Genomic DNA, 13,445 nt, shown 5'->3' with positions numbered 1-13,445 from the left:
CAGTGCAGGTTGATATGAGTAGGCAGTTTAAATGGTTTGGTACCGGTTAGCTGGGCTGTGTTGGACTTTACTCTGATTCTGTGCAGGACAGTCAAGGGGAGTAGATGGTCATGTGAAAGGATAGGGGGTGTGGGACTGGGAGGCCTCTGCCATACAGCATCTGAGGAGATGAATTTCCCCCATTGGTGCTGCCTGATCTTGCGTGTTGCTTCGTATTCTGGCATCTGGTGACTCCTGTACAGATTGGAACTGTGCTGTGGAGGGGAGAGACACGGGCAGGCTTGTGCGGACAAAACTACACTCTATCCGAGAGGAACTTCCTCGATGCTCCCAGCTGGCGGAAGTGATGCTCGGGGGAAGGCGGGACATCCGGGCGGTTGGCGCCAGGTGGGGAACAGCGAAGTGAAAGTGGATCGCGGCGCCGAGCCGGGACGTCCCTGGCAGGTGGGTCCCCGCCGAGTCGGCTCCGGTGTCCGGCGGCGGCCGCTTCCGAACGGCGCGGCGGCTCTCCGGTGGGGATTGGGGTCGGGCTGAGAGCCCGTAGGTGAGGGAGCGCCCCTTTAGAGCGGGGAGGCTCTCCGTGAAGCAAGAAGGTGGGGGAGCGCCCCTTTAGTGGAGGGAGACGGAAGGGGGAGCGCCCCTTTGGAGGAGGGAGCGTCCCTTTAGAGTGAGGAGGCTGTGTGAAGCAGGAGGGTGGGGAGCGCCCCTTTAGTGGAGGGAGACGGAAGGGGGACCGTCCCTTTAGAGGAGGGATGGGGGAGGGGTGGGAGCGTCCCTTTAGTGGAGGGAGAAGGGAGCGTCCCCTTTAGAGGAGGAAGAGGGGGAGGGGGAGGGAGAAGGGAGCATCCCCTTTAGAGAAGGAAGAGGGGGAGGGTGGGAGTGTTCCTTTAGAGGAGGGAAGGAAAGTGGAGGGAGGGCGAAAGAGGGTGTCCTTAGAAGGGAAGGGCTCTTGAAAGAAGGGCGGGGTGAAGCTCCTCTTAGAGAAGGGTGGAGAGGGCAATTTTTTTAGGGGAGGGAGCACCCCTTTTAACGGTGGGGAAGAGAGGAAAGGAAATCCTAGATTTTTTCAGTATTGTGAGGGGGTGGAGGATTGACAAGGTGGGGATGGGGCAAAACTATTCAGTGCAGAGGCAATTAGTGTAGACTATATTAAAAAAAAATCAGTTGTTCAAATCAAGATGGTCACAGTAAGATTGAAGAGATTACGACACAAATAGCTGATTACTGGGGGGAGGGTTTCAGCACTGTTTCAAAAGAACAGACCAAATGTGACGACGATTAATCCAGAAAGTATCAGATTGGTGTTGAGTTGTGATTTAGAGGTAGTGGATGGCTTTGGGTTGAGATCATGAATCATGAGATCAGGAAAGGAGACGCAGTTAGGAGTTGTCTTAATTCCCGCCCCCCCCAACCCAAATGTGACCTTTTCAGTAGCACAGATCATAATAGGGAACTGTAATTGTCGGGAGATTTGAACCTACATGTTGATTTGTCAAACAAAGCTAGCAAATGTATTGAAGAATTAGTGGTATGCAAATCAGAATCAGGTTTACGTTGTGGAATTTGTTGTCTTTGCGGCAGCTGTACAACATAATCATCATGATGGCCATGTTGTGTGACGTAGGCGATCATGATCTTGGACCACAGTTGTCCTTGGCAAGCCTTTCTACAGAAGTGGTTTGCCGTTGCCTTGTGGACAGTGTCTTTACAAGACGGGTGACCCCAGCCATTACCAATACTCTTCAGAGATTGTCTGCCTGGTGTCAGTGGTCGCATAACCAGGACTTGTGATCTGCACCAGCTGCTCATACGACCATCCACCACCTGCGCCCATGCCTTCACATGACCCTGACTGGGGGCAAAGAGGTGCTGCTCCTTGCCCAAGGGTGACCTGCAGGCTAGCGGAGGGAAAGAGAGCCTTACACCTCCTTTGGTAGAGACGTATCTCCACCCTGACACCCTACATTAAAAAACAAATTACAAAAATAAATAAATATATATGTATAAATAAAATAATTAGGTCAAAAAGAGAGCCAAAAGAAAAATGGTGAGGTAGTGTACCTGGGTTCATTGTCCATTCAGAAATCTGATGGCGGAGGGGAAGAAGCTGTTCCTGAAACATGGAGTGTGGGTCTTCAAGCTCCTGTAATCGTAGCAATGAGAAGATGGCATGTTCCGAAGGGTGAGGGTCTTTAATAACAGATGCCCCATTGTTGAGGCACCTGCTGTCGAAGGTGCTGTGGATGGAGGGGAGCTTTGTGCCTGTGGTGCAGTTGGTCTTGTCTACAGCGCTCTGCAGCCTCTTGGGATCCTGTGCATTGGAGACACCGTAGCAGGCCAGCCAGAATGCTCTCCACTGTACCTCCACAGAAATTTACCGGAGTCTTTGGTGACATACCAAATCTCCTCAAAGTCCAAACAAAGTTCTTGATGAGTCAAGGTGTCAGAGTTTACGGGGAGAAGGCAGGAGAGCTCGAGGAAGCGACACTGCAGATTAAAACAGCGAGCCGTTGGCCTCCCCCCTCACAGGAGCGATAATCTCTCCCTCTTTAGTGAGAGAGAGAGAGGGTCTGTTGAGAGGTCAAACTGTTGGGATGGACTGTAGTTTTTGACAGACTCCGAAACCTGGTGTCTGGGGGCTTTTACTTGCACGGTGGAGGGGGTTAGTGGGAGAGTTGTTGATGCCTTTGCTGAAGCAAGCGGGGAAAGAGGAGAGGGAGGGTTGATGCAGTTTGTGCATGGGAGGGGGAGGGAGGCTTTGGGGTTCTAATGCTTTTCAGTCATTCTTTGTTTTTTTCCCTCTGTTTTGTGGATGTTTGTGAAGAGTAAGGAATTCAGGTTGTAAACTGTATACATTATCTGATATTGAACCATTGAGAGGGAAAATAAATCAGACATGATTGAATGATGGAGCAGACTCGATGGGCTGAATGGCCTAATTCTGCTTCTCTGTCTTCTGGTCTTACAGTAGAGCCAATGTGGCTTCTTTTTGGTTGCATCAGAGATTGTTTCTTCGAGCAATGTGTTACAGAACTTACCGGAAAACTAATCGAGAAAATCGCCGAGATTCCCTTCGTTTATTTGGGACACAATGCCGCTTAATTGGGACAGGAGACTGTTACTAAACAGTTTCTAACTAGTGTCACTCGTGTGCGCTTGTGTGGCCGTTAGACATTACAGAGTGAGCAGTTTTTAAATAATGTCAGTTGCGTTATGTTATCCATTTGGGCCGACAGACGTCGATTCAAAAAGCTGTGATTTTTCCATCATTTTGCTTTCTTTATTTTGACTTCATGCAGGGAGGCAACAAAGCTATTCTCTTATCTGCTCTCGGTGTCTGCACTGATTTTGTTCATTTACTGTTAATAAAAAGAACACGGCAGTGTGTACACGCCAGATGAATTCCTCCATCAATAACTATTGGGAACGAATACACAGTTCTATAGTACTGTAGTCATATTGATAGTCTAATTTGTCCAGTATTTTATTTAGAAGCCTAATTTGTTTCTCAGTTAAGCGATAGTTTGTCTTTTTTATTCCTCCAACAATTTCTGTGAAACTTTGGCTAATTGGAGCAAAATGTTCTGGTCCCAAATGTGTTCCAATTAACCAGAGTCCATTTGGATAGTTCGTCCATTGACCTTAGCAGGAATTGATCCCAACTTATGACGTCCAGCTGAAGGATCTCGGCCTGAAACATCGACTGTACTCTTTTCCATAGAAGCTGCCTGGCCTGCTGAGTTCCTCCAGCATCGCTTGGGTTTTCTGCATCTGCAGAGTTTTTTTCTTGTTTCTGACACCCGCTGTGGTTGGGGTCTACATGATGCGCAGGCCAGGACAGTAGGATATGGAGACCAAGCTGTTGCCCGTGCAGGAAGCTCCCCCTCTCCACGCATCTGAAGGGCAGAGGCCCTTACGGTTTGGCAGGAGTTGCCAGTCAGCGTTGAGCTCGATGTAGGACTGCCTTGGGGACTTCAGCTCTGGGTTTATCCTCAGGGTTTACTCCCAAAGCCTTCCCCAGGAGTGGGTGTAGCCACAAGGCAGCGGAGGTTTGACATCAGAGTTTTACTTCTGGATGAGCTGCCAACCACGGCTGTCAAGTCCCATCGTCCTGAAGCGACTGGTTTTAAGGCGCCCAGTAACCCACCTTTGCCCCTTCTCCTGTCAGTAAAAGTGGTTCAGTTTCAATCCCAATTAGAAAATGAGATTCCGGGAGGAACAGGCCTGATCTGTATTTAACAAGGGAAATGTTGAATTATAGAAGAGGGCGGACAGGGTGACAAGGGCTTGTGCTCACACTCCTTTATATTCTTAATGTCTTTCTGACCCCCGCCTCCATTATTTTCACTCTCTTCCCAGCAGGATGAGTTCCCAGAAGCCTTTGCTGTGTCCGTGGCTCATCACGCAAGTAGATAGCGGCCAGTACCCCGGCCTCTGCTGGGTAAATAAAGAGAAGAGACAGTTCAGGATTCCTTGGAAACACTGCTTGAGACAGAACATCTCCTCGGATGATGTCAAGATATTTGAGGTAACGCTAAAGTAAAAACAAAATGCTGGCAATAGTCGTAGACAGTCGGGCAGCATCTGCGGCGAGTCAGAGAGTATTTCAGAATCAAGTTGCATATCACCGGCATATATCGTGAAATTTGTTAACTTTCTGGCAGCAGTACAATGCGATAGATAAATATAGGGGAAAAAACCTGATTTTACAGTAAGTATACATGTGCATATTAAATAGTTAAATTAAAATAGATTAGATTAGATTCAACTTTATTGTCATTGTGCTGATACAAAGCCAATGAAATGCATTTAGCATCTGACCAGAAATGCAAAGAATAGTGTTATTTACAAAATAACTGCGAACAAAAAAATTTGCTACAGCACACAAATTAAAAGTACTGAGACAGTACAATATGGGTGCAATACTGCTCAGCGCTGTGATGAGAGGTTCAGCAGTGTCACAGCCTCAGGGAAGAAGCTCTTCCTGTGCCTGCCGGTGCGGGAGCGGAGGCTCCTGTAGCGCCTACCGGATGGGAGGAGAGTAAAAAGTCCATGGTTAGGGCAAGATGCATCCCTGATATATGGTGCAAAAACAGAAATTTTAAAAAAAGTAGTGAGGTCGTGTTAATGGGTCAAGGTCCGTTCAGAAATCAGTTGGCAGAGGGGAAGAAGCTGTTCCTAAATCGCTGAGTGTGTACCTTCAGGCTCTGGTACCTCCTTCCTCATGCGACGATGAGGACAAGACGTGTCCTGGGTGGTGGGGGCCCGTAATGATGGAAGCCAGCTTTCTGACGCACCGCTCCTAGATGTCTTGGATATGGCAGAGGCTGGTACCCATGATGGCTCTAACTCAGCTCAGTAATCTATCTTCTGAGTGAGGATATTAGAGATATACAGTGGGTGTTATAGTGGTTCGTGCAACGCTGTTACAGCTGGGGGAGTGGGAGCTCAGAGTTCGATTCCAGCGTCCTCTGTAAGAAAGTTTGTATGTTCTTCCCACGTGTGTGTGTGTGTGTTTCTTTCAGGTGCTCTGGTTTCCCCCCTGTACCGGTTAGTCGGTTAATTGGTCATTGTAAATTGCCCCGTGGTTAGGCTGCAGTGGGATCTCGGTGACTTTTCCGATCCCCGAGTCCCAAGAATGAGAGGAAACTTTGCTGCTTTGCAGTCGTTTAGTTTGAAGTTTAAAGGAGCAGATGTAGAGCACGTGAAACCAGGTCAGAAGCGAAGGAGCAAAGGTGATCCAAAGATAGGCTTTTGCAAACACTGGCACTTTCATACTCGAGATCACGCAAATTCCTGAGTTTAGGAGGGACCAATGGAAATGCACAGGCGTATCATGTGTTAACAGTGAGTCAATGAAAAATGAAACCATGATGTAACTGATAAACTACGTTTCTGCTGGTAAGGGGACGCAAAACAATTTGTTCTGAAAGTATCATACATCAAAGTTGCTGGTGAACGCAGCAGGCCAAGCAGCATCTATAGAAAGAGGCGCAGTCGACGTTTCAGGCCGAGACCCTTCGTCAGGACTAACTGAAGGAAGAGTGAGTAAGGGATTTGAAAGCTGGAGGGGGAGGGGGAGATGCAAAATGATAGGAGAAGACAGGAGGGGGAGGGATGGAGCCGAGAGCTGGACAGGTGATAGGCAGAAGGGGATACGAGAGGATCATGGGACAGGAGGTCCGGGAAGAAAGACGGGGGGGGGTGACCCAGAGGATGGGCAAGAGGTATATTCAGAGGGACAGAGGGAGAAAAAGGAGAGTGAGAGAAAGAATGTGTGCATAAAAATGAGTAACAGATGGGGTACGAGGGGGAGGTGGGGCCTTAGCGGAAGTTAGAGAAGTCAATGTTCATGCCATCAGGTTGGAGGCTACCCAGATGGAATATAAGGTGTTGTTCCTCCAACCTGAGTGTGGCTTCATCTTTACAGTAGAGGAGGCCATGGATAGACATATCAGAATGGGAATGGGATGTGGAATTAAAATGTGTGGCCACTGGGAGATCCTGCTTTCTCTGGCGGACAGAGCATAGGTGTTCAGCAAAGTGGTCTCCCAGTCTGCGTCGGGTCTCGCCAATATATAAAAGGCCACATTGGGAGCACCGGACGCAGTATATCACCCCAGCCGACTCAGAGGTGAAGTGTTGCCTCACCTGGAAGGACTGTTTGGGGCTTACACTTCCTCCCTTACCACCATTCAGGGCCCCAAACAGTCCTTCCAGGTGAGGCAACACTTCACCTCTGAGTCGGCTGGGGTGATATACTGCGTCCGGTGCTCCCAATGTGGCCTTTTATATATTGACGAGTTCTCATTGGAGGATCAGAGGTGGAAAGGATTATCAACTATAAAATCGTAGGTGTCATCGTTTCAGAGGAGCTGTCCCAGGCCCAGCAAGCAAGTGCCATTACAAAGAAAGCACGGCAGCCCCTCTGCTTCCTTAGGAGTTTGCAGAGATTTAGCATGACATCTACAACTTTGACAAACTTCTCTAGATGTGTGTTGGAGAGTATACTGACTGGTTGCAACATGGTCTGGCATGGTCTCTATTTCCTGAGGAGAGTGAGGTCCTTTAACATCTGCCGGACGATGCTGAGGATGTTCTACGAGTCTGTGGTGGCCAGTGCTATCATGTTTGCTGTTGTGTGCTGGGGCAGCAGGCTGAGGGTAGCAGACACCAACAGAATCAACAAACTCATTCGTAAGGCCAGTGATGTTGTGGGGATGGAACTGGACTCTCTGAAGGTGGTGTCTGAAAAGAGGATGCTGTCCAAGTTGCATGCCATCTTGGACAATGTCTCCCATCCACTACATAATGTACTGGGTGGGCACAGGAGTACATTCAGCCAGAGACTCATTCCACCGAGATGCAATACAGAGTGTCATAGGAAGTCATTCCTGCCTGTGGCCATCAAACTTTGCAACTCCTCCCTTGGAGGGTCAGACACCCTGAGCCAATAGGCTGGTCCTGGACTTATTTCCTGGCGTAATTTACATATTACTATTTAACTATTTATGGTTTTGTTACTATTTAATTATTTATGGTGCAACTGTAACGAAAACCAATTTCCCCCAGGATCAATAAAGTATGACTCTACTATACGATGATTGTGCGTGAAAGTCCCAGGAATCAGCAAACCAGCCCATCTGGCACCAATCCTCTGGGTCCCCCCCCCCCGTCTTTCTTCCCGGACCTCCTGTCCCGTGATCCTCTCGTATCCCCTTCTGCCTATCACCTGTCCAGCTCTCGGCTCTATCCCTCCCCCTCCTGTCTTCTCCTATCATTTTGCATCTCCCCCTCCCCCTCCAGCTTTCAAATCCCTTACTCACTCTTCCTTCAGTTAGTCCTGACGAAGGGTCTCAGCCTGAAACGTCGACTGCGCCTCTTCCTATAGATGCTGCTTGGCCTGCTGCGTTCACCAGCAACTTTGATGTATGTTGCTTGAATTTCCAGCATCTGCAGAATTCCTGTTGTTTGCGTTCTGAAAGTATCCATGTTTGTTAGAAATAAAAGCTATGACTTTAGTCTTGCATTAATTCAACTAATATCTTATTTAAAAACAAATAAAAACAACTGATTCCAACAGCTAGGGTTAAATTGGTGGGTTGTTGGGTGGGGCAGCTCGGTAGGTCGGAAGGGTATGTTCCACCTTGTGTCTCTAAATAAATAAGTAAACACATTTTGTTTGAGAGAAGGAGAATAAAGGGAATTTCATTGTCCTGAAGCATTAACTTTGTCTCAGTCTCTACAGGTGCTGCCTGACAGGTTGAGTATTTTTTTCAGATTTTTCTGATAAACATGCTAACACGCTCCCTCCAACAGCATGGGGTTTTAAACCGATGCGCTGTTTGTTCGGATTTCCAGCAGTTTCTCTGCATTTTAGACGAGCGTTTTCTCTTTTTGTAATATTTAAAAAAGATTTGTTTGACTTAATATTGGGAAGTAATGTTACTTCATTTTAAGAAAAAACAGTGCATTGTTGTAGACATTTATGATCTGTATCGAATTGATTGTGAGACTGAGCAGTGGCGTATCAAACAGTTAGTTACTGCTTGATACGCCACTGGAGTTTAGGGCAGCAATGAAGGTCCTCCATCTCTGGAGCTGTTCAGGGCTTCCTTCATCCTGTCAGTAGCCTCCTTTCGGTTTTCACTACTGTCACTCATGCAAGTCCCGGGTGGAGACTCAGGAATACCATCACACTCCGATGTAGAAGCATTCTTCATTGCTGTTTTCGTAACAATTTTGTTTTATCAGTCAGGGTTGTTAGCCCTGAGCTGAACCCCCGAACCTGGAGGACCGGTGGACCACTTTTAGTCTGGCCTCCGCCCTTTGACCTGTTTGGCATGGGTGACCCTACCAAGAGCCAAAGCATAAAGCCCTGACTCCAGCCAGCATAGCTGTCCGGGTCACTGAGGCTCGTGCGTCTCCAAACCCAACGACAAGGTTGTGGTCCTCTTCTTGCAAGTGTGGCCAATTGCACGGTAAATCATTTGGGTCTTCTACGCACGGAACTTCTACGTCTCTTTTCGCGGGTGCATATTTTCATTACGGTGGGTCCGGTTTGTCACTCGAGCAGGTAAATTGACCAGTGTGTACAGTTGCTAGTATGATTCAGCAAAAATGTTTAATCGTACTGTTGTTGTTGTTCTTGCTCCGCGTATGCTGTATGTAACAGTTTAATTGCAGTGTTATCGTATATACGCAGGCAACTTTATTAAGTACCCTGCTCGTTAATGCAAATATCTAATCAGCCAATCATGTGGCAGCAACTCAATGCATAAAAGCATGCAGACATGGTCAAGAGGTTCAGTTGTTACTCAGACCAAACATTAGAGTGGGGAAGAAATGTGATCTAAGTGACTTTGACCGAGGACTAACTGTTGGTGCCAGATGGGGTGGTTTGAGTATCTCAGAAACTGCTTAGCTCTTGGGATTTTCACACACACACACACCACTCTCCAGAGCTTACAGAGAATGGTGTGAGAGACAAAAACCATCCCGTGCGTGGCAGTTCTGTGGGCCTTGTTAATGCCCTGTGAGGTTGGAAGAGAATGACCAGACTGGTTCAAGCTGACAGGAAGGCGACAGTAACTCAAATAACAACCCGTTGCAGCAGCGGCGTGCGGAAGATCATCTCTGAACGCACAACACATCGAACCTTGAAGTGGATGGGCTACAGCAGCAGAAGACCATGAACGTACAATCTGTGGCCACTTTATTAGGTACAGGAGGTACCTGAGCAGATGCTAACATGTTTTTGTATGCTTCGCAGGCTTGGGCAATAGCCAGTGGCCGGTACAGAGTAGGAATCGATGCTCCAAATCCCCCTGTGTGGAAGAGAAACTTCCGAAGTGCTTTAGCACGAAAGAAGCATTTCCGTAGAGTGCAGGACAACAGGAGTGATCCCCTCGACCCCCACTTGATCTACGAGATCCATAACTCCGGTGAGTAACCTCAGTCTGTCATTCCAAAGTTCAAAGTTAAATTTATTATCAAAGCACATAGAAGTTAACGCTGGCTGGTGGTGTCGTGGCATCCGCACCCGGACTGCGGGGCGAGTGGGCCCGAGTTCGAATCCGGCCAGCTCCTTGCTTGCGCGCTTTCCACCCGTGCTGGGCTGAGCATCGAGCTAGCCACTCGGCCTCGTGGAAAGATAGACAAATGCGTCAGATACAGCAGAAATGCCCAGAAGGCGCGCGAAGGAACAACAACAACATATGTGTCACCACGTACAACCCCAAGATTCACTTCCTTTCGCGCATTCACAGTAAATCCAAGAAACACAATCGGTTCTCCCCAAGTTACGAACGTCCAACGTGTAGATTCACTTCCTTTCGCGCATTCACAGTAAATCCAAGAAACACAATCGGTTCTCCCCAAGTTACGAGCGTCCAACGTGCGTTAAAATCTGTACGTGCGATGGAGCGTTTGAGTGACGAGCAGGATAGACCTGCTGGCATCTTCTGCTGCCTGGCAACTCAGTCTGCCTCTCTGACTTGAGAATTGTTTGGGGTACAAACAGTCTGCTCTAACCTGGCGGTTACCCTTATGGAGGATGGGCAGTCAGTTCCTTAAAAGGTTACTGTGATGATGCTCTCTGGGTATTTTATTAGGTACCACCTGGACCTAATCAAGTGGCCGCTGAGTGTATGCTTGCGGTCTTCTGCTGCTGTAGCCCACCCACTTCAAGTTTCGACATCAGGTGCTCTTCAGCACACCATTGTAACGTGTGGTTATTTGAGTTACTGTTGCCTTTCTGTCTTGCCATTCTCCTCTGATCTCCCTCATTAACAAGGCATTTTCGCCCTTGGAACTGCTTATTGGGTGTTTTATTTGTTTTTCGCACCGTTCTCTGTAAACTCTAGAGGCTGTTGTGTGTGAAAATCCCAGGAGATCAGCAGTTTCTGAGATGCTCAAACCACCCCATCTGGCACCAGCTATCATTGCACAAAGTCACTGGGATCACGTTTCTTCCCCATTCTGATGTTTGGTCTGAACAGCAGCTGAACCTCTTGACCGTGTCTGCGTGCTCTTATGCATGGAGTTGCTGCCGAGCGAATGGCTAATTATATATTTGCATTAACGAGCGGGTGCACCTATTAAAGGGACCACTGAGTGCAGCGCATTAATCTGCCTTTAAGACCAAGTAAAGGGTAAGCAGTGTGATCTCTGACACCTGTCTGATGGAGCATAAAGGGCTTTGATTTAGCATTTTGTCTAGTAGATGGCGTCTGACTCTAGCTCCCCCACTTCCACAGACTGCAGAGATCCCACGCAATTCTTGTCAAATCTCATTCTGTCATCAATGACTAGATAGAAACTTGAAGAGGGCACTGAGCAGTTCTGGGCTCCGTTTCTAAGAAAGGATGCGCTGGCATTGGAGAGGGTCCAGAGGAGGCTCACGGTTAACGTACGAGGTGTGTTTGACGTCTTTGGTCCTGTGCTTACTGGAGAAGAATGGAAGGGAGGGTGAATCTTATTGAAGCCTATGGGATGTTGAAAGGCCGGGGTAGAGTGGACGTGGAGAGGATGTTTCCTGTTCTGGGTGAGACTAGAACCCGAGGGCATGGCCTCAGAGTAGAAGGACACCACTGTGGAACCGAGACGAGGAGGAATTTCTTCAGCCGGAGGGCGGGGAATCTGTACAATTCACTGCCACGAACGGCTGTGGAGGCCAGGTCTTTGGGTCCATTTAAAGCGGAGGTTGATTGGTTGTGGGGAGAAGGCAGGGGAATGGGGTCGAGGGGGGATAATCGATCAACTGTGATGGGAATGGCATTGCATACTCGAAGGGCTGAATGTCCTAATTTGCTCCTGTGTCTTATGACAGGGACTTCCCAGTAGAATGACTGATGGAGATGGAGTGGAGGGTAGCAAATACAACACAGTACAGGCCTTTCAGCCTGTATGTTGTGTTCACGTTTTAACCCACTCTACGATCAATCTAACTCTTCCCTTCCACATAGCCGTCCACTTTTCTTTCATCCACGTGTCTGAAGAGTGTCTTAAATGTCCCTAATATACTAACCTGTACCATCACCCCCAACAGTGCATTCCTTGATCTTCATGCACTCTATGTTAAAAAACCTACCTCTGATGTCCCCCCCCCCCCATACTTTCCTTTGATCATCTTAAAATTTTCCCCTGCTGTATTAGCCATTTCCTCCCTGTGAAGAAGTCTCTGGCTGTCTACTCTTATCTGTACCTTTTGTCATCTTGTACACCTTATGTCAGGTCACCTCCTTTTCCCCCAAAGAGAAGACACCTCGCTCGCTCAACCGATCCTCATAAAACCTGCTCTGTAGTCCAGGAAGCCTCCTGGTAAATCTCCTCCGCACCCTCCCTAAAGCTTCCACTTCCTTCCTATAACGGGGTGAGCAGAACAGAACACAATACCATGGTCTAACCAGAGTTTTGCCGAGTCGCGGTGTTACCTCACGGCCTTCAGCCCCTGAATAACGGAAGCCACCTGAACCACTCCTATCAACTTTGGAGACCTGTGGATATAGACCACAAGATCTCTCCGGTCGTCCACACTGCTAAGGATTCTGCCGTGTTCCCCGCTTTCAAGTTTGTTCCAAAGTGTGTCACTTCACAAGGCTCCCGGTTGAATTCCGCCTGCAGGGAGGGAGACGCAGCGTGATGGAGGAGGAGGGGCCTTGGAAGGCATGAGCAGGGGACGATCATTGGGCCCTTGAGCTAACTCTGCCCCTCATCGAGGGAGGAAGGGCTGGGAGGCTTCCGTCAGTCAGGGCTGACCATGGATGTTGAGTCCTAGCTGTCTAGATACACAAGCCAGGGCAGTACCATCTGGAGAGCAAGCTGTTGCCCCCTCTCCACACCTGATGAGTCCAGAGGAACGGCAAAGACCAATACAGTTTGGTACCAGCAGCGTCTCAGGAGTTGCCAGTCAGCGTTGAGCTCAACGTAGCGCTGCCTTAGGGACTCCATTTCCAGATTTTTCCCTCGCGGGGGTTTACTCCCGAAGCCTTCCCCGTGAGTGGGTGTAGCCGCAAGGCAGCGGAGGTTTGAGATCAGAGTTTGCCTTCTCCTAAACGAGCTGCCAACCACAATGAGCTCCGTCTGCCCGAAGCGACTGGTTTTACGGCACCAGTAACCCGCCTTTGCCCTCTCCTTTCGGTAGAAACAGCCCACCTGGGGCTTAGTAGCGAAGCTGCATGTGAAGGCCAGGAGGTGGTCTTGGTTATCAGGGGCTATTTGAGGCGCACGTCAACGGGAGCATTAAGTTGGCAGTGGGAGCTTGTGTCCATTATCACTCCCAGCTATAACAATATTAAGGGGTTGGAAAAACATGGGAGGAATTCAGGTAGGTGGGCTTGGTGTGTAGACTTGGTTGGGTGGAGTGGGATGAAGAGGTTAGTAAGGGGTCGGACGCCAGGGGAATGTGAAGGTGGGTCATCAGGGTGAGACGGTGAATGGGGAGG

At 48.7% G+C, this 13,445-nt stretch overlaps 1 protein-coding gene across 4 annotated transcripts in view; it reads left to right on the top strand.

Moving 5' to 3' along the window:
* Positions 1-362: 362 nt before the first annotated feature.
* Positions 363-13,445, top strand: part of LOC134354096 (interferon regulatory factor 3-like) — a 67,573-nt gene continuing 54,490 nt past the window's right edge. For 3 of the 4 annotated variants that reach the window (XR_010019723.1, XM_063062854.1, XM_063062852.1), the window contains exons 1-3: positions 363-444; positions 4,363-4,528; positions 9,773-9,944. Coding sequence is in view for 3 of the 4 variants with exons in the window: in XM_063062854.1 (XP_062918924.1) it covers positions 4,364-4,528; positions 9,773-9,944 (337 nt within the window). In the remaining variant the exon portion in view is untranslated. Of the gene's footprint in view, positions 445-4,359; positions 4,529-9,772; positions 9,945-13,445 lie in introns of all 4 variants that reach the window. The other variant, XM_063062853.1, reaches the window with a different exon arrangement.

The sequence above is a fragment of the Mobula hypostoma genome, chromosome 11 (genome assembly GCF_963921235.1).
Source record: "Mobula hypostoma chromosome 11, sMobHyp1.1, whole genome shotgun sequence".
In the NCBI taxonomy this organism is placed as follows: Eukaryota; Metazoa; Chordata; class Chondrichthyes; order Myliobatiformes; family Myliobatidae; genus Mobula; species Mobula hypostoma.
This window is presented reverse-complemented; position numbering and strand designations above follow the sequence as displayed.